Genomic DNA, 20,493 nt, shown 5'->3' with positions numbered 1-20,493 from the left:
TTTAATCATGTTATGACCTGCTATTATAATGTATGACTGTACATTTGTTTTGCAATCTTTAAATTCAGGACTGGATGTGGCAACACAATTTGTCAGTAATTATATAATATAATGAGTGTCCTCTAAGGAATGGGGGATTTTATTCAAAATGAAGTATTACATTTTTTAACCCAAACATTCCTTTGCCTAAATAAAAATGCGAAAAATTACTTTATTTTATTTTTACCACACAAGCCATCTGATTGAAAGCGATATTTTGCTGAATCAGCACATTCCTTTGAATCTGTCATTCTCCCAGACTGACACATTGGCTTCTAATTATAGGACGAGCTGGTCCTGGTGCAGCCCTGCAGAACATTGCTTATGACATTTATGAGTCAAATATCCGCTGCCATTTTGACACATGTAAACAAAGTGAGTCACAGCAGGGAGGGCGAGCAATTAACTTAATGCTGGACAGTATTTGTTTGGAGGAAAGAGGATTGGAAAGCTGTTTTGTGTTTGCTTATTTCGGGGGCCTGCCCGACAACAGCAACAACAACTGAGAATATAACGGGTTCAACTGTAGCCTGATCTGAATTAACCTAATCATATAAATATGAGCCTACATTGCATTTTGGTTTAATAAAGTTGGATTACATAAGCTTTGAGTTTATAATATGGTCAATTATTTAATTATTAGATACAATTGTTGTATATATTGTATATATTATGGGATAATCTTGTATATATGAATATGCATATTTAGTTCATCTTAAATTCACATTCCACTTGTTTTGTATTCCTACCTTTCCATGTTTACATGGGGAGAAGGACGGTGATCATCGATAAGACATTGCAAGAGAAACTGAAACCCACATATTTCCCACTTTTCTCAGAATAAAAGAAGCTCCACCTTGTGTTCATTAGCTGCATATAATGATAACATTATAACAAATGTGTGATGCATAGGATGAATAACCAGTGTGTCACTAACTCGGACAGGGAGCAGCGAGCAGCACACATGTTACAGAGTGTGGTCTGAATTTGGCAGATTGGTTTGTGAGGTCCCATGAGGTTAAATCATCACCAGACGACGCGCTGCTCTGGCTCTTTCAGGACGGTGGGTTTTATACTAAAGAGAGAAAATAAGAAAAAAACCTTTTTAATGACGAGAGTGAACACAAACAGTCCATTCACACCTGAGCCTCTTCCACCACCTGCCTCCTCTTAGCGGAGCCATCACAGAGCCGAGCTGTGGAAACTCTCCGTGGTCAAACAGAGAAATCTGCTAATGGTGCGAAGCGTGACCACACGACTGAAAGCATTTCTACATTCGGACCTTTACACAACCTCACAACCGTCTGAAACCGTGAAAACTGGCTGAATCCGATTGAAAGGTGTAACAGGAAACGTATCCTGGAGGCTACAATATCAGCTTTAATGTAGTTTAATGTTATTATTCATGTTCTAATGGTACAGAGAGTTTTGTTTCCATAGTTTGAATTATATACAGTCAATTGCTTATATTAAAGGCGAATACAGCTCCTAAAACAATGGGCAGCTGTTGTTTTAAGTGAACATGACTCGAATGATGGTCTGGTCTGGGTTCTGGAAATATTTCAAAAAGCCCTTATGAATAAAAACTGCTTTTAAAACTGAAAACTGGAACAGATTTATGAGCAGTTTATTCAAAACCATAAATGTCTTTGATCAAACCAAGTCAGTATACAACTGAGTGTCGCTGTCCGTGGTGCTGAAGTGTTCAGGCTCACTTCTCCTTCTCCCTTCATCATTTTCCTCAATGAACATTTTATTGAATGTCTAAACAAAGGGAATCAAACAAACAAAGATCCCTTCACCCAGCAGGAGACCTTCAGCTTCAAGTCTAAACACCCACAACAATCAATTTCCTTTCAAATGAAGAGAAGTCGGAGTCCTGAAGTCCAGTGGTTTGCTCTGATGCTTCCAGCTCCACAACCTCTCCAGCGATCCGTCCATCAGATTCATCCACACTCATCATATGTCTGAATTGGAAAAAGCCCCCATCAGAGCAACAAATAAGGAAACTGTTTGTAAAAGAATACAGGGGTGCTTCCATTGATAATACTTTGCCGTAAAGTTGTTTTCTTTTTGTTTCTATGAGGACATTCGGCAAAAAGAGAATATTTGTGTTACTTTTGTCTGCTCACGTTGTCGATTTGAATGTGATATATGGATTCTTCTGAAAGAGATATTCAAACCAAACTTTCCTGTAGATCTCAAACCTGCTTTTCCAAGCTGCTAAGAGGTCGGACTCAGTTTCTAAGATTGAACGAGCTATTTTAAGGCAAAAGTAACTTTTAGCACGGACCCAGATGTTTTCATCTCAGTATCACTTAATTTAACGTCAACAATTGAAGGTCATTTGTTTCCTTTCGACATTTTGGAAACACTCAGGCGCTGACCTGAACCTCAAACTAATGAAATCGTCAAACAATCAGCCAGACAAAACAACTCAGCTTTGAAAAATAAACCAACATCTTTTATTTGGTGAGTGGTGTACATCACTATATGCGCTACAGGCAGGTCTATGCACAGTTATAACTTCTTTGCTCTACATAGTGGATAGTATAAAGTGATTATATGCATTGAAAATGTGTCCTCCTTCCTTCTGTGTCTGTTTTTGAAAAACAAATAACCACGTTTGGATCCTCTAACACAACCAACTCAGCATTTAGATCATGATCGCACCATTGAAAATTAATGGAACATTTAACATGACAGATGTCCCATTTAATTGCCCTGTGTGTCATAGTACATTACATTTTAAACATTTTTTTTAACAGCCCAATGAATCAAGTTCTCCGTTGTTATTACTGTATATGTAGATGGATATAAGTTTGAAATTTGACTGAAAAGTAATGATGCTGTATTGAAAGTTAACCAAACAATTAGTTGACAGAAAATTGATCCGAACCCAATCACACAGATGTTCTATTTAAATTTGATTGGACAAGTGTTTCGATTGGTCTCCTGAAAATAGATGAAATAATTAAAAAAAATAATGTTCCATTGATGTTCAACAGGTCAAATATCAATCGGTTAAATTTTACCCAAAAATATTTTTACTGCTCCATTGAAGGTCAATGGATAATAAAAAAGTGTTACTATCATATTAAGAGTAAATTGGGCCGGGGATCCGTTTCAGTCAGTGATACAATCGGTTGCAGAGCAGCTATTCCAATAAAACAGAGTATCCTAAATACTGACAAGGATGCTGAGAATCAATAAGACAGAAGTTTCATTACAAATTAAACTTCAACAGGTCGAACAAATTTCACTCAAGTTTATTGGAACATTTATTCCATCAAAATTACTCTCAGGAAATATTTCCATTAAAGGTTTATAGTGCAACAATAATCTTGAAACAAAAAGTGACAAATATTACATTCATGTTTTATGTAACTATATTTCTATTTAAAGTTATGGGGCTGTGCTCCAGTTGGAGTCGATAAGTCATTTTGAAAGCTCATGGTGCCAGCGTCCCATCAAGGAGGAACTGGACATGTCGTCCTCCATTGAAAGTTAATGGAACTTTTATGCACGAGAATTCATATCAAATAAATATTGTTAATAAATAAACAAATGTTGGTCGAGCATAAAACGAAAGGTAACAATAGATCAACTGAAAACCAATAATCAGAACTAAGCGCTGCTCTACTGACATTCAAATAACTGGACAGATTTCCCCCTCTGTTTTAACAGGATGGTGACTCCTTACAAAATCCATCAGGGCAAAAATGTTTCCATTGAAAGTCAATGGAACAACGTTGATCTGAGAAATAAAGTAAATTCTGGTCCTGCTGCTCATGTTAACTGTCTCCGGACGCCATCTTCTAACGCTGATTGACCAAACTGTTCGTGGACACACACGTTGCTCGGTTCAACCTCCCAAAAAAACTCACTGAGCCATAAATCTTGAGTGATTAGTATTGTGTGTATATATATATACTGTGTATATACAGTGTAAACATGTACGGTGTGGATGGATAGATAGAGAAACACATCATCGTTGGTTCATTTGACTTTGACTGTCCTTTGGATTAACACGGTGCTGTTTTTTTGGAATGGGCGGTTTCATGAGGATGAGCTGAGGTATTCAACGCAGGCCCCTCCTCAAAGTGGCTGCAGGGAAAGAAGAGAAGAGAAGTTATTCATCTGGAACAAATCTCTGACTGAGATAAGATTTACTTATTCAGGATTGTTCTAATGTTAGGGTGTCCTCATGAGTTTGTTAACTTCTTGTAATTAATGTGGACATGAATGTGTTTATTTCTCTATGAGGAGGAATCTGAGTTTCAGATTTAGGACATGTGATGGATGTGAAGGTTTTTCTGTGACTTCTCTAAAGAACCGTTAAGACATTGTTTTAGGTTTTAAAGTTATAATTAGGTTTAAGAAATGTTTCAATATATCAATGAGGTGCACGCTTCTATAAGTAAAAGTGCGTAAACGTGTGTGTGTGTGTGTGTGTATGTGTGTGTGTCAGCACCCACCAGTTGAAAGTTGTTTAGGAGGTGATCTACATTGATGTCGTCGTAGCTCTCCTGGAAGGTGCTGGGTTCGTCCCTGGACTCTTCCACGACGCTGGCTCCAGGGTCCTCCAGGCTGCAGACGAACAGGTTGGTTCCACATTATTTAACTTGAAACAAAACTTTGAAAAGTATCTCCAACATTAGGAAACATAAAGAAATGCCTCACAGGCTTAAAGCACTGGAACATACATTACAATGATTGTTTATCTGCATTTTCTGCAGAATCATTATATCAATGAGCATTTCTTTCACAATCAGGGATGATTTACCTTCATTCATTCTTATATATACATTAAAATGGCTCTAAGGATGAATTTCAAAGGAGTCGTCGACCATGAAGACAGATAATTTATAATATATGATAAGCTTTGCAGAGTTTTCTGAAGATTTAGAATGATATTTTTAGGCAAAGTTATGGTACTGGCAGTAACTTCAGGTGATGCCTGAGCTATTATACAGTTGCAGGTGGAAGTTCATTACCTACAGTCATCAACTTGTTACTGAATGATACCAAGCTTCACAGATAAAGGTCTCAGGAGGACTCGTACCTTCTCTTCCCCGTTAAGACTGAGTTCAGATATTTCTTGACGGCCATCTGTTTGCGGAAGCGGCTGTAGTTGTCTGTAAAGATGGCGTCTGAGTGACGCTTGACTGGCTCCTCCATCAGCTCGTCACTGCACAGAGGAGAGATCAGGCGGAGGAAAGAGAAGAGTGAAGGTATGAGTGTCACTGCAGGTCAGAGGGCGACAGAGTCAGTGCAGATCAGGATCTGATTCATCGTGAGAGTGTGTGTGCGTGTGTGTGCGTGTGTGTGTGTGTGTGTCTGTGTGTGTCCCTCCTGGCTGTATAAAAAAAACATGTAATGACGCATTAATGGTATAAATTAACCTTTAAAATGTTTGGTAGATTACAAAATGCATCATAAAGCAGGTCGGGTCCTTTCATTGTAAATGTCAGGTCATCTCGTCTGACACTGAACATTAAAGATAAAACCTAAACTCTTTCCTACAGCGGAACTTACATTTTCATTATTTATGGACGACAGATTTAAAAGTTTCAAAATGTGGTTTTAATCAAACACAGTACATTAAACTAAATATGCCATTGATGAAATTTGGGGAATCAAATCAGATTTTGAACGTTTGCTTTATAAAGAACTTTTTGACAGTTCATCAAGCTAATTTTTAAATGTTTTGTAACCCTGGTAATAGTCTTTCTTCACTGTGTGGTTGAAGGTTAAGGACGGAGGATTCTGCCCCTGGTTCAGATTATTAAACCCTATGAAGCAAATTGGAATTTGTGAATATGGGCTATACAAAAAAACAAATACTTTAACTTCTTCATGTTTTCCACAACAATGAAAATGCCTCATATTAATCACCGTGTCAACAATACTTTTATAAATCATCGTGCATTTTGTTCCCATAACAAGTACCCACCAAGTCAAACTCCACATGAATTCAGCAGTATTCATTCAGATTGACGTCATCAGTTCATAAGAGGAGGAGGCTGAGGTTGGAGTCATGGATCTGAAACTATCTCTGAAGCCTCTAAATGTTCTTCTACTCGCTTTGTACTGTACTGTTTAATGTTTGAAGCTAAGACCTGGAATTTGACAATATCCAAATATTCCAAACATGATTAACATGTGACCTAAAAATCTGATATAGCGATTAAAGTAAAAATCAGCCAATAAATAAATGAACCCAACTCGAGGTTATGCTTTAACGCTCGACTCCAAAAGCTAAATCCAGCCTTTTCCCCTGCCTGCCCGTGTCTCCCTCCGCCCTCCGGAGCTCTGCGGACGGGGAAGGTCACCTACCTGACCCGCTTCCCGATCAGAGACTCCAGGTACCTCCGCGCTGAGAGCTGCCCCAGGAGCTTGCTGTATCCGCTGGTGAACAGACCGTCTGCGTGTCTCGTCGGTCTGTACAGCATCACAGGACAGTAGCTGCATTAAAGTCTGAGCACATTTGATGGATTACAACAGCTGCAGATGCGGAATGGACGCGCACCGGCTCCAGTTCTGATGTCCTGGTTTATAATCGGACTAAAAGGAGGTTTGGTTTTTACGCAGGAAACTTGTGTACTTATTCATCTCATTCTACTGATCACATGTAAAGTCTTAGCAGGTTTATCTAATAATTAGATACAAAAACAGGCTATTACCTGTATTAACAATCTATTTACATATTTTGAAATAGATTATAGACAGATTATAGAAAGTGAAATGTTGCAATCAACAGCTATTTCTGACATTAGTGATAACAACATGCATTTAAAAAGCAGAAATTGCCGTTTGAATGAACCGGAGCAGGAGTCAAATCCATCCACAGGTCTTGTTATAAAGCGCTCGATGTTTTCGATTTTTTTCTGTGGTAGAAAGAACACAGGTTTGTCCTCACCTCATGGATGCGTATGGCAGACTCAGAGTCCGGGAGTACAACACACTGCATAGGGCTATTAGGAGAAGCAGCTGGGGGCCGGTCCGTTGTAACATCGCTTTACACCTGAGGGTGGAAATGTTGACTGGTTATTCTCCCTCCAACCTGAACACGATGAGCATTCCAGGTTCTTTCAATCGATGGAAAAGAAGATCTGACACTATCCTCTCACCACGAACCCTGTGGCTTTTATACATTATCTTACAACAGTCAGGTCCAAAACAACTGGTGAGTTGTTCTCAGGCAGAAAAGAAGAATGGTTTAAAGCCGAGGAGCCGTTTGGAAATAGATTCAAACTTCCTCGATGGCGCTGATGTTTGAACGCAGAAAATAATCCAATGCGTAATTACGCACGGCTCGGTCCCGGGCTAAACATTCTATTACACTTCGTAGAAAGATACTGCAGCTATGTTGGCTCATTTTTAAACACATCGAGCTTTAAGTTGTTCCACTAAAACATTGTGAATAAATGTAGCTGTGGAAATGTGCGTTTTCCAAGATTAGTTTTAACAATACAGATCTTTGATTCCTTTACCAATCGCTACTTGTCTCTTGAAAGAAACAAAACCGATTTGACACTAAGAATTTTTCGAACATTGATCTCTGGCAAACTTCTCGATTTACGGTGAATTCTGACAGAGGAAAGAAAAATACCAATGCGTAATTACGCAGAGCGCGGAGAGAATGGTTAGACATCTTCCGTGAAGACGCTGCAGTTTAGCTGCTGCCAAAGACCAAAATCCAATGTAAATAAGTAAAAAATGCTGCTTAAATTACAACAAGTAATTGATTCTAAATAAAACTCAGCAACATTCGTTTTTAAATTCTCATCAAAAACATGTCTGGAGCGCGTAAAAAGTTTAAAACGATTCAATATTAAAAAAAAATAGTTTGGATGTAAAAATGAAATCTTACATGTGCTCTGGAGAAAGTTGTTCTGCGTTTGGCTCTTCCTCCAAAGTCCTGATCTCACTGTATGTCCACTGATGATCCGACGTTTCCTGACTGTCTCCTTCTGCTCGGTCTGTGGCTCCGCGCCTGTTTTATACACCTGGATGTTTCTCACAGAGCAGGAGGGGACATCATTCAATCAGGGGCTTGAGACGTCAGTAGGTAGCTGCCTTCGTCATTAGACTCGCTCACAGTCAGAACCAAATAGACCTATGGTGAAATTAGTGGGGAGTGTTTTTGTCGTTTTCTTCCAATTAATGTAGGAATAATACATTTATACGACCAGGGTTGACTCATCTGATCATTTCTCGTATCCCATCACATCAAGGGTCAGCTGCAGGGAGGATGTGAGTAACTGGAAACTGGACAGGAAACATACCAGATCTGAGGAGTCTAAGTTGCACTCAAAGTTTTTGGCTACAGGGTAAAAACCTCTCAGATCAATTCAAGTTACATTAAATAAAACAAGTTTATCAACGAGATTCAAGAAATATAATATCCATGAAAAAGATTCAGTACATTTCCATAGACCTTCTGTGACCAGGGAGCATTTGGGGTAAAGGTGATAAACTTTGGATACTTTGAATCCCCTACTACTTTATTTTATGAACATATATATCGACCAAAAGGATGATTGTGGAGATCGATAGTTTGTTTATACATGTTTGACAAACCTCAGCTTAAATATGATTTGTGCAAAGTTATGTCAATATTCTGTACGTTTTACGAGCCTCTTTTTCAGTCTCAGGGGTGCATCCATACTGCAACTGTGGATCGAAAGAAAGTTTTGCCTATAGATGCCCATTGTGTTTGAGAGTAACGTGTACAGATGATTGTCCTAAGCAGTAATCTATTGAGTGTTAAAAAGGTCCAGAATTACAGTGTTATATTTTCTGGTTGTCAGATTGTTCTTGTTCTCCAGTTTCTGGGATGATATTAAATCCAATGCTGTCATACTAACAAAACTATAAGGTTTCATGTGTTATTGGGTTATTAAACACATTGTAAACACATGCTATAAAGTTTTTAGTAAACCAGAACCTGATATTTGTGCAAACTTTTTAAAAGACAGGTCACAGGGTACCACAGTTTGAATGGCCCTGTATGGTTATTGTGATAAAAATAGATTTGTGTGCAATGTATTGGACTGAAAATACATATATTTCCTAAAGCTTAAATTTACATTTCCTTTTATATCCCATGCATTGTCATGCGATGACACAAATTCTTAATTCCCTAACAATGTAATCAAAATCCTGCTTCTGCCCTCCCACCCATTGGTTTACCCCCACATGTGAGATAAAGACATATTGATCCTGCAGGTGGAAGAAACACAACAACACTATGTTTAGAAGGTGTTGGCATGGTTTTATATTTCAGGTTGTGTTGGGCTTTTATGAAAGACCACGCAGGACTGAAGTGTCTCCCAATCCACCCACAGTGTCCTCGATGAGGCCGGTTTGCTCTGCCAGCACAGCACATGAATTAGCTGTGATATCAGCCGACACTCAATCCATCTGTCCATCCATTCATCTGTCCATCCATCCATTCATCTGTCCATCCATTCATTCATTCATCCCTCTGTCTGTATAAAAACGATAAACACATCAATAGATAGAAATGTAATATTTACATTAATTAAACAGTTGTGTTGAAGACGTTTCAATTGATGTTTTATTGATTTTTATTGATATATTTTTACGCAGATGGAGAATATTCTGTCGATAGTTAATCCGGGACCTTTAATTATATTCATCATATTGTTCTGAAGACAGTGATTTGACAAAGTTTCCTATTAACCACAAACATTTGTCGTGGGACCGACTTTCTGTGGCCCATGAGAGTTTCATGTAATATTCTCTAAATTTACATTTGCCTGAAACAAATCAACATTTACCTTAAATTACATATTACATAATAACTTAAGTAAGGTTGCAGTCGATATAATACCTCCAAGTGTGGGTATTGTCTGGAAGAGCAATCCCTGCTCTTTTGCTCTTCTTCAGATTTATGCCCCCCCCCCCCCCCCCCCCAACCCATCCCCTGAATGGCTGAATAAATGATGGCTGCTGTCAAGTGTTGTACAGATTGTTAAACTCCCTGAGATAAATTTGTGATTTGTGAAATCTGACTTTTGTTCCTGTCGGGACATCTGGGTGTCTGAACAAGGTGTCTGCACCATCAGGTGACGCAGCTCTGTACCAACACCTGCTCACTGAGGAGCACACGGGCCTTAAAACGTGGAGAATTTATGAAGTCAGTTCGTCATCAACTCCACATCTGGAAAGAAAGATGCACCTCTGGATCTGACTTTCAGTTTTTAAGGGTTTTGCACTTCAGGAATTTCACGCTCACATAGTTGATTATTTGTATTTCAATGTTGTTGTTTTTTAAGAATATATGTAATAAAAAAATGTAATAGTATAAAGAATATACTTGTTATATAAAAGGTGATGAACCAACTCTGCAGCTATCTTAACGCCACAGGTGTATTGGCTCGTTCCTTTGATTTTACAGCTCACATCACATCTTGACTGTTTTGGTTCAGTCTCAACTCATCAACCTTGTTGTTAGCTGAAGCAGACAATCGTTTCCAGCCCTGATAAACACATTGTTCACTTCCTGTCAGACACAATCAGCAGCGAGCATGTGATGAACACATTCAGCAGCTCAAGAGCCAGGTATAGTGTTCAGGAGGTGGTGGAGAACAAAACAGAGCTAAATGAGCAGGATTCATTAGACAAGACATCAAATTAACAATGATGTAGCTCTGCGTCTGATCAATGCTGAAGATTTCAGCTGTTTGCCACTTCAACCCTACATAAGTGTTATTGTGTTTCAGCCTCTCACCTGTGTCCCGTGAATTAATATATTGATCGTGGTTTAATATGTTTTTCATTTCAGATTTTCTTTAACACAGCAAAATGCAACACGTAAGGGATTCACTGATATGGTTCATTTATGTTTGCATGTGTGATTGCGTAGCTGATGATGGATTTTATTTGACCTCTGCATCATGACAACAGTGTCTCTGGTCTTCATGGGTCATTGAAATCTCCTCCCAGTCAGCAGATCACCCCCATCTCCTCCCCTCTCCTCCCCTCTCCTCCTCACCTTTCCTCCTCCTCCTCCTCCTCCTCCTCCTCCTCCTCCTCCTCCTCCTCCTCCTCCTCCTCCGACCTCTACTCAACCATGATGGCACCATTGGAACCTTAATGTGATCAGTCCAGAGAGAAAGTGGATTACGCAGAAGTCCATGGGAGAAGGAGCTGGTCTAATTGACAGCAGTGATTGGAGACAGATCCCTGCAGGAAGAGGAAGCTGATGGAGGAAACATCAGCGTTATTATGATGATGTTGATGGAATGTATGAAAGAGAGAAAAAAAAGTTCCTATGGACAAATAACAGACTCGACTCTGTACAACACAGAGAACTGAAGTTGACGAAGAGTATAAAGTCTTATATTTTCTTATTGATCACCACTGATACCACCAATAATGAATCAGCTTTTACTGTTACCATTTTCATTACTTCTAATATCACATCCACTTCTACAGATAAAGCTTCATACAAGACTTTAGTGGGATTATCTAATCTGTCTTCATGGATTTAAAGTAAATATTTAATAAGTTTCATTCATTTAAGGTTACAATTCAAAATGCCAGGTTTTTATTTTCAGATAATTTCCGCTCTTCTTACTTATTCAGTGTTCTGGGTGAACGTTTCTGGATATGTCATGTTATTAATAATGCATTTATTTGAGAGTTAAAGTTTTTTCTGCCTATATTATGGTAATTTTGTTTTCTTAATCGCAAACTGTAATTCGTGGTTGTTTCGTTTTATAACAAGGACATTTCATAATATTATATTATTAGTATATATATACTCTGTTGTACTTGCTACTTTTAGACTACGAGTTATATTAAATAAAAATTACATGTTTTGAAAATCAGTGGTGGAATGTAGGTTCAGGTCCAAACTGTGGATCTCTTCATGATCCGACACTTTGCATCACGACTCTCCCACCAGACTGTGTGACGAGGGGAATCCCCCGGCTCGCTGAGTGCCTGCTCTGTGCCACATTATCCAATTAGCAAACCGCAGAGTGACGACTCTGATGGCAGATTACTGCTGGCAGCCGGACCACACTCACCGAGCTCTCTCTGTCTGTCGCTCCCTCTTACGAGAGCACAGGTGGAGCGATGGAGTAAAGACCCGGAGATAAGATCGAGACAAATGACCATAGGAAGAGTGTGAAATAGAGATGGTATCTAAGACATAAACTGAGGCAGAGATAAGACATGAGTGTGACTGAGTGAAAGGGATGGATGAAAAAAACGATTGATCAACAGTAAATTAGGGAGTTTTCAAGTAGGTCGTTTAAACAGTGCTCACAGAATCAAGAAGATAAAACAGGGTAATTATTTCATTCATTTATTTGCTTGCGGGTCTGTAAATGATAAGAATCAATCTTCTATATAAACATAGTAAAGGGTTTTATACACATACAGAGCCATAAAAACACAGAGCAGTAAAAGGTTATAGCTCAAAATAGGATATATATCTATATCTGGACTTTAGCTTTAGAGAGCACATACCACAACTAAAGCTGCCACAACTAATTATCGCATTTACATATATTTTCGGATACATACAAGAAACTTAAGCTCATGTGAGGAAAACTTTGAACCGCCCCTTTTAATACAAGACTAATGAAGCAAAGAAAGAAGAAAGAAAGAGATTGAAGGAGATCTAGATCAACTGTGGCACAAAATATGATAAAATCATCCAGAATTTTTAAATGAAGCTCTACTTTGCCTTTCATTTCCAAGGCTGACATGAAATCTGTAGATTCTTTCTACTGTGTGTGGATATTTACAGGATAATGGCTGAAATACTGGATCTACTGCAAACTGTTTTATAATAGAGCGAAACATTAACCCCTCTGGAAATATTAAAGGTTTGTGTGAGATATAAACTTTACACTAAAAATAGAATTTATAGAAAAATATTGGACATGCATCACCATACATAACGGTATTATTCCCGTAGCTCTGCAGCATCATACTAACGGTGTTTGTGCAGACGTGACAGTGTCATGTCGTCCCTCGGCCTTCTACACTCATCTGGAATGTCGTCATAGGTGCCGGTATCAAACAGGTTTCCGTCTCCCATGTGGGAAGACCGCTCTCCTCCTGGCTCGACGTGGACCCATCTGGGTTTGGTGACTGATTGCCTTTCCTCAACCAGAGGAGATTAGTCTGATAAATTACATCTAAGCTCCCCTGATGGCAGAACCTGGTTTACTGCGGCAGGACACAGGTTCCGAGCTGGAAGGGGAGACAATAGGTCAACACAGCCGGAGGAAATCTGGGAAATTAGCAATATTAATGTTGTTATGCAAATGACTTGTTTTCAACATAAATCTTGTGGACGCACAGTTTCCCTCTGTATATGAAACTGGACAGAACATTGTGGACACGCCTGACAGACTTAGTTTGTGACAACCGTGGTAGAAATTGTGCATATTTTTATAGATATGAAACAAAAACTGACTGGAAGCTGTGGGAACCAGCTCTAGCAAGAAGACCGTTATTCTAATGATTCTTGTTTTCAAACCTTATGAAATTAACATAATTTGTTGTGGTATGAAAGTTTATTATCAACAAGTGAAACTAAATCAAACACAACTATTATCGGCTGAATCTTGATTCAATCAAGATAAGTCTTGTCCCAGAAATTTAAATAAAATGTACACATCATCCAATACAATCCAAAAAATGCCTTATCACACACATGTTTCATCAGAGGTGGTGTTAAGGGCTTTAAAGGGAGACTTCACAAATCAGGAAATGGACCTTCTGCACAGGTCGTTGCACACAACTTTACAAACACTTAGTTTCCATCGATCTGTCCGTGGTTTCAGTATTTATGTATATTTCATTTCACGCAGCAACACAAACAATAACACTCATCAAAGCCTGTATGTGTCCCTGGAGGTTCCTTTAATGGAGGCCTTGTGTTTGGTGTGTGGCCTCCTGTACGGATCAATTAGACCTCCAGAGCTCGTCATCACATCCTAAATGAACTAAATTCATAAATACATTTGGCCTGGATTCAGCCCCATGGCAGACATTACGTTCAGTGATGCCATCTAGAGACTTTAATTAGTGCAACACACACACACACATTCCCGTGTGTGTGTGTGTGTGTGTGTGTTTCTTCATACTCTTTCCCAGTTGAAAATTGGGGACGGACTACAACTGATAAATAACTTTGCCTGTGTGAGAAGTCAGACGGACCCATGAACATTGGCTGAGTAACAAAACACTGAGCACCACACAAGGGTGGAGACATTTCTCTCTTAGTGTGACCGTGACGAGCAGGGAGAGTCTCTATCACAGTCGACTGCAGTGCGTCACCACAGACAGATGCTCCAACAGTAATGAAATCCCAGCACCTGTTATGGCAGGATGACTTCACCCAGAACACCTGACATGCTGCAGGAAGTCTGTTTGCATGTTGAGCTGTGATACTGCACTGTTCTTATCTTCATCTTCATGAATTGCAGATATGTTACTTCATCTAAATGCAAATTGTGAAGATGTACATTTCTGATCACCTTCCCTCCATTGTCTAACATTTTACAACCCAGGTGGGACTCGAACCCACAATCCCCAGCTTCGGAGGCTGATACCTTGTCCATTAGGCCACTGGGTCCCATCTTGAATGAAAATGTTTGCTATGAAATGCGCATTAATCATAAAATTTTGCTTTATTGTGATCCTGTGATATTTAGTGCTCTTTAATTGGAATAAACAAACTTGACTGATGATGTCACCTTCGAACCTTGAAATTTGAAATACACAAAAGCTAAAGTGAGGAAAAATTATAAATGTTTTACTCCGATAACAATTTCAATCACATTTAACAGATATTATACTCTCACTGTTTCTCTCTCTGCCACACAAACACACAAACACACACATACACACCCTGGCAGCTACACTGATATTGTGTTGGAGAGTTAACTCAGTCAGATCAATCCCTGTTGTTGTGCGACATCCATCAGCAGCCGTGACACCTAGAATCCAGGTTCGCCCTCAGGTGTAATATGTCATGACCCCTTTTTGCTGAATTAGATTTCTCAGATGCAGGATGAGTTACATGAGACAGTAGTACAGTATACAGCCTGTCTGTCTACAACATGAATCTAGTTCACGTTATACAATAGATTCATATCATAGTTTTTTTTAAACAACTAGAATTCAGCAAAAGTAATGTTTTTCTTTCGTTATAATTCTAGTTATATTTTATCAAATTATCTATCTATCTATCTATCTATCTATCTATCTATCTATCTATCTATCTATCTATCTATCTATCTATCTATCTATCTATCTATCTATCTATCTATCCTCTGATTAACTTCTAATCTACTGATCTAATATCTTCCTCAGGATGTGATGATGGAGGAGAGCAGATGTTGGAGGGGGCGGGGCCATTGAGCAGCATCTGGATGAAGGTGGGACCTCGGTGAATCCAGCCAATCGGCGCCACCCTCCTCTCCTCCTCGGCGCTGATTGGCTAGCTGTCGGAGGAAGAGGATGACGGGACAGCCAACATGTCCGCGCTCTTTTGAAAACCTGCCGTAGCCAAATCCACAGTTTGGCTCCTGCCCCGAGGTGTTTGTATGTTGCATCCGGTGGAGACTCACGCACAAGAAGGACGAGGACTCCGCGACCAGAGCCAGACGATTCCTTATTAACAGGTCAGCCGCTAAACGGTCCTCAAACGCCAAGCTAGCCGGAGCTAGCGTTAGCTTGAGCCGCTAACAGTGATATCAGTGTTACTCTATGGGGAGGTTTAGCTTTAGCATGCTAATGCTAGCCTGCCGGTGACATGCCACATAATAGCATGCTCTTGTGTCTTCACTGTTCAGTGCGTGTGTCTGTTTGATGTGTGGTTGACCCGCTCAAGTACAACATGACAACTTGACAGCGTCACTTTGCAACCGCTGTCTCAACCGCTGCTCTTCTTCTCTGCAATGAATGTGTAGCTGTTATTGTTTTGACAGACACAAATTGAAGTTTCCTCCCTGACACGTGTTATCAGCCTTTCTGTCACTCAGTCTCGCTCCTTCCACTCATGATTCAGACTCTGGTTGTGGGTCTGTATTCTCCAGATACAGTTGTGAACTTCACTGGCTTGACAGCAAGTTAGCAAAGTATTGGCAGAAGATGTTCCACCATGTTTAGTATATAAACGCCCCCTTCTCCCTCAGAAGGTGGCGCAGTTTCTGGACCAGGCTCTGGTCATCTCACGCCTACACTATTGTAACTCCCTCCTGGCTGGTCTACCAGGTTTGCCATCCAACCTCTGCTGCTCATCCAGAATGCAGCAGCTTGACTGGACCTAAATTCACTCGCACTACTCCGCTCCTCCGCTCCCTTCACTGGTTACCAGTGGCTGCCCCTGTGTCTTTTCTCCCAACTGTCCTGCACAGTGGGAGATATTCCTCCCCAGGGGGGTTCAAACGGTCTCGGGTAAATTTAGGTGAAAAAATATTACATTATTTATCAAAATGAGATCCTAAATGTGTGTGATTCTGACAATGAGATGGTCCAGATACAGTATTTTTGGGGAGTCAGAAACTTATAAATACTTCACAGCAGTTTTTGGTGATGTCAGACTTCATATCTTTACCCAAGCTTTGTCTGAGAGAAAGTCCTCATTACCCTGAGGTTTTGTAAATATTGTTCTTCCTTCTTCATCCCGTATTCTTCCCAGAAATAATGCTGATATCTGTAACTCATGTCGGAAGTCGTGTATGAAGAGACAGCCACGATGATCGCCGCAGGGGAATTGCAGTCGTTTGTCCCGTTTGGCCGCGAGCACTGCAGGAACCATCCAAATGCCTTCAACCTGCAGCTCAGGGAGCTCCAGCCTGCCTCGGAGCTCTGGTCCTCAGATGGTGCCGCCGGCTTGGTCGGGTCCCTGCAGGAAGTCAGTCTGCAGGAGAGAGAACAGGTGAGATTTCATGGCTTTTACATAGTGGAGCTTATATTGTTGCATAAAAGTACTTGTTTATAAAATACTTTAGAAGTTCAAGCTAACAGCATTGCATAAAAAAGAAAATACAGTCCAGGCAAGTTTACCTCTCAGTACAGTGTGTATTTTTGATTCAGTCCTTGTTGTGTTGACAGGAATGCTGGCAGCTTAGGAAGGGCTGCATGGGAGTCAGGCAAGAGGACTTTGAGTTTGAAGAAGAGCTCTACACAGCAGGAAATGTGGTGGTCTGGAGTCAGGGAAGTCGGACTCAAGCCTCCAGCGTATACAAGGCCTTTACCGTCGACAGCCCAGTTCAACAGGTAGGTTACTGAACCCTGTTTTCAGACTGTAAACTAAATGTTCTGCCATTCTATGTATGAGGATGGATCTGTGAGAAATTAAGAAATTCCATTAAAGGAACCTCCAGGGACACATGCAGGCTTTGATGAGTGTGTGGAGCGAGTCTCTTATGTTTGTGTTGCTGTGTGAAATGAAATATACATAAATACTGAAACCGCGGGCAGATCGATGGAAATTAAGTGTTTGTAAAGTTGTCTGCAGAAATCCAAGTTTTAAACTTTAGATAATAATTCAGGTGCCAACTTGATGTAATTTATCTTCCTAGGTAACACAAAAGGCCATGTGAAATAAATAACTATATATGTCAATCCTTTGATTCTGTCTCCAGGCCTTGTGGTGCAACTTTGCTGTTCCTAAGAACAAGAAAGATGGTACGGTATCATTACAAGATTAAAAAAAACAATTGCTGTTTAAAGTTATTTTTTAATTTGATAAAACAAAAATAAAAACAATGTCTCACAATAATGTTTTACAGAGGAGGAAGTGGAACAGACTGTGTGTATCGTCCAGAGTAGCTGTGTCAACGTTCACACTGTGACTGGGAAGGATTTCATCTCACCACTACCGTTCCAGGTGAGAGAGACACCGCCGCAAAATCTTTAAATCCACATAATAAGAGGGGACAAGACTCAAAGGAAAAAAGTTTCTGCTCAGAAGTCATCTTCACCTGTAAATACATTCCTGTTTATGGAGGGATGTATTCCTAAATTCTCAAGTATCCAGTTTGGAAAGGCAGCATTTCAAATCATCATGCTAGTGAGTGTTATTTAGATCCCCCTGGGCTGAGCTGTTGACTGGATAACCAGTTGTAATGGAGAATTTGGATCATTGACAGTGGGAAAGAACCCAATACATGTCCGATGCCTGTGTCTAAACTATTTGCGTGCCTGTGTGTGCGTGCTTCATTGGTTGGATCCTTTTCTCCTATGGGTCTTTGTTTGAAGTCATATTTTGGTCAGTTTAAAGGGAAAGGGCACTTCTGAAGCATACAATTTTTAATGCAACTATTTCTTAATTCATAAAGTACATTTTATTCATTTAAGATGAATATTGTGCTCATTATTACATAATAATTTAGCATTTTGTTAAATATGTCTCTCCTGTTCAACTTATCATCTCCTCCAGGTCTCAGATGTCTGGGCAACCAAGTTTGGACTTTTGTTGGAACGAAAAAACTCTGCTACCGACACGCAGCTCCCCCTGGGGTACATGTAACACTCCATGTGCACGTAAAAGCTCATAACAAAGATTCAGTCGCACACATCTAAGCTCATTCCTGAATAAATGCACCTACACTGAAGTCCTCTTCCTAATCACACACACTCATGTACACACAACACATTGTCATTTGGCTTGTTACTGACTCATCCAGCTTTTTCTTTTGTCTACAGGGAACCTCTGCCCACATTGTTCAGCATGCTGCATCCTCTAGACGAGATCGCACCAGTAGTGTGTAAGCCTACAGGTATGAAACACACACAGACACTTTCGCACACAATCACAGTGTCTCTCTTCCTTGATGACTAATAATAGGCCAATTTTTACCTGTGTGTGTGTGTCTATTCCAGGCCAGTTTGATGGCTCCCGTGTGCAGTACGCGTCTGACTCCACCATGAAGATTGTGTTCAGCTGCTCTCAGCCCTCGTTAATTGTCACCTATGACACTTTACAGGGAATACACTTTGTATGGTCCCTGCGGCAGGTCACTAATGATGTGAGTGATCACCAACATGCACGCACACACACACAGACACACTCACCCATGTTTCCTATCCGTCATCTTGAGCCTCTGACCTCCATCAGGAGCGATCTGTGGTCCTGCGGTGTCCGGCAGAGCCACTCGGCACACCGTTGGGTCTGAGAGCCTCAGGTTTCCTGACCTCTCATCTCCGGAACATCTCACGTCTGGACTCGCCTGGAGGGAGTGGGGCAGCTGGGCTCGGTCCTGGGATTGGAACGAGGTAAGGAAAATCAAGTGAATGATAATTCACTACACATTACTTTAGTCAACCCTCTGCTCCATGACTGTTGTCTGACCCCATCCTTGGTTTTCTGTGTCTAGTTGTGCTGTTGGCACGGGCTCCCCACTTCACTGCAGCGTTCTTCACAGCCACCAGAGCAGGATCATGACGTCCTCACCAGGATTACATTCCCGCGTTAATTCCCCGAGTATATCCAACATGGCTGCCTTAAGGTTAGCGGAACTCTTAACTTCAAGGCAAAAATGTATTTATGCACGTGTGCATTCTTGTGCTCACTGAAACAGTTCTCTACAACACCACTAGTGGTCAATAATACACACTATGTGCACTAATTTTCTCTTCCTCCTTCCTTCTGTCCCAGCCGTGCCCACTCTCCAGGAATGGCGGCTCCATCCTTCTCAGGAGTTTCTCGCTTCAACACGTCTTTCAACAGCCCGTCACCCAGGGGCCACCATGGCTTGTTAACCTCCCCCAACAGCACGGTCAATGAGACGATGCTGGTGCCAGAGATGGAGCCCATTGTACCTGACCTCTGCATGGAGCAGCTGTGGAGTGAAACGGTCACAGCTGGATGTCACAGGTAAATATACCAGCACTGGATGCTACTGAAAATAGATATAGAGTCTGCGATCAATAATTTCACTTTGATTTGATTTCCACTTTGTCTTTTAAACTCATTCGCAGGGAGATGAGCAGCCAGGCCTCTAAAGTTTTCCTGACCTCTGATGTCTGTGAGAACCGATACCTCTGTTTCCTAGTGGAGTCTCACCAACAGCTCAGGTCATCAAGCATACACAATGTGTTCTCACACAATTCAATTTGATACAGACACTATTATGCACATACTACAAGTCACAGATTATTTAAATTAAAGGTCAAATAGTTACTGAACAAGGACAAACCACTTAAAATAGTTAAAATGTAACATAAAAATGTAATATATTAAATTTGTATCTATTTCTTTGTTTTCACAGATGTGTGAAGTTTATTGAGACTAATGATACGTCTCAGCTCATCTTTGCCTCTGTCACATCCATCCCTGCCAAAGATGCAGAACCTTTGCAGGTGCTTTATTTAGTAGTGCTTTATCAAATTTACATGTAATGAAAATAATTGTTTTGCAACATGCTATTGACTATAATATCTTGG

At 40.3% G+C, this 20,493-nt stretch overlaps 2 protein-coding genes and 1 non-coding gene across 3 annotated transcripts in view; 1 reads left to right on the top strand and 2 right to left on the bottom strand.

Moving 5' to 3' along the window:
• Positions 1-2,508: 2,508 nt before the first annotated feature.
• On the bottom strand, positions 2,509-8,010 carry vip (vasoactive intestinal peptide). The gene is made up of 6 exons (XM_062401295.1): positions 7,916-8,010; positions 6,962-7,066; positions 6,379-6,483; positions 5,105-5,230; positions 4,518-4,629; positions 2,509-4,146 (listed from the first exon to the last, which is right to left on the bottom strand). Coding segments are annotated over exons 1-6 (459 nt in total). The 5' UTR covers positions 7,918-8,010; the 3' UTR covers positions 2,509-4,137.
• Positions 8,011-14,598: 6,588 nt separating this feature from the next.
• trnar-ccg (transfer RNA arginine (anticodon CCG)) lies at positions 14,599-14,671 on the bottom strand. Its single transcript has one exon. It is a non-coding gene; the product is annotated as a tRNA-Arg (tRNA).
• Positions 14,672-15,568: 897 nt separating this feature from the next.
• anapc1 (anaphase promoting complex subunit 1) overlaps positions 15,569-20,493 on the top strand; it is a 32,641-nt gene continuing 27,716 nt past the window's right edge. Inside the window, exons 1-13 of the mRNA XM_062400847.1 lie at positions 15,569-15,722; positions 16,742-16,981; positions 17,158-17,322; positions 17,691-17,733; positions 17,838-17,935; positions 18,488-18,567; positions 18,754-18,827; positions 18,931-19,076; positions 19,166-19,323; positions 19,425-19,556; positions 19,706-19,924; positions 20,029-20,124; positions 20,319-20,409. Coding sequence (XP_062256831.1) covers positions 16,766-16,981; positions 17,158-17,322; positions 17,691-17,733; positions 17,838-17,935; positions 18,488-18,567; positions 18,754-18,827; positions 18,931-19,076; positions 19,166-19,323; positions 19,425-19,556; positions 19,706-19,924; positions 20,029-20,124; positions 20,319-20,409 — 1,518 coding nt within the window. The 5' untranslated portion in view covers positions 15,569-15,722; positions 16,742-16,765. The remainder of the gene's footprint in view (positions 15,723-16,741; positions 16,982-17,157; positions 17,323-17,690; positions 17,734-17,837; positions 17,936-18,487; positions 18,568-18,753; positions 18,828-18,930; positions 19,077-19,165; positions 19,324-19,424; positions 19,557-19,705; positions 19,925-20,028; positions 20,125-20,318; positions 20,410-20,493) is intronic.

The sequence above is a fragment of the Platichthys flesus genome, chromosome 12, assembly GCF_949316205.1.
Source record: "Platichthys flesus chromosome 12, fPlaFle2.1, whole genome shotgun sequence".
Classification (NCBI taxonomy): domain Eukaryota; kingdom Metazoa; phylum Chordata; class Actinopteri; order Pleuronectiformes; family Pleuronectidae; genus Platichthys; species Platichthys flesus.
This window is presented reverse-complemented; position numbering and strand designations above follow the sequence as displayed.

What these genes read in the sequence shown, in the direction of transcription:
- vip (XM_062401295.1), bottom strand. An exon ending in CTGATCGGGAAGCGGGTCAG is followed by an intron (nt 5,231 to 6,378) that starts GTAGGTGACCTT and finishes TCCTCTGTGCAG; the next exon opens with TGACGAGCTGATGGAGGAGC. An exon ending in GTCTTAACGGGGAAGAGAAG is followed by an intron (nt 4,630 to 5,104) that starts GTACGAGTCCTC and finishes GTTCGTCTGCAG; the next exon opens with CCTGGAGGACCCTGGAGCCA.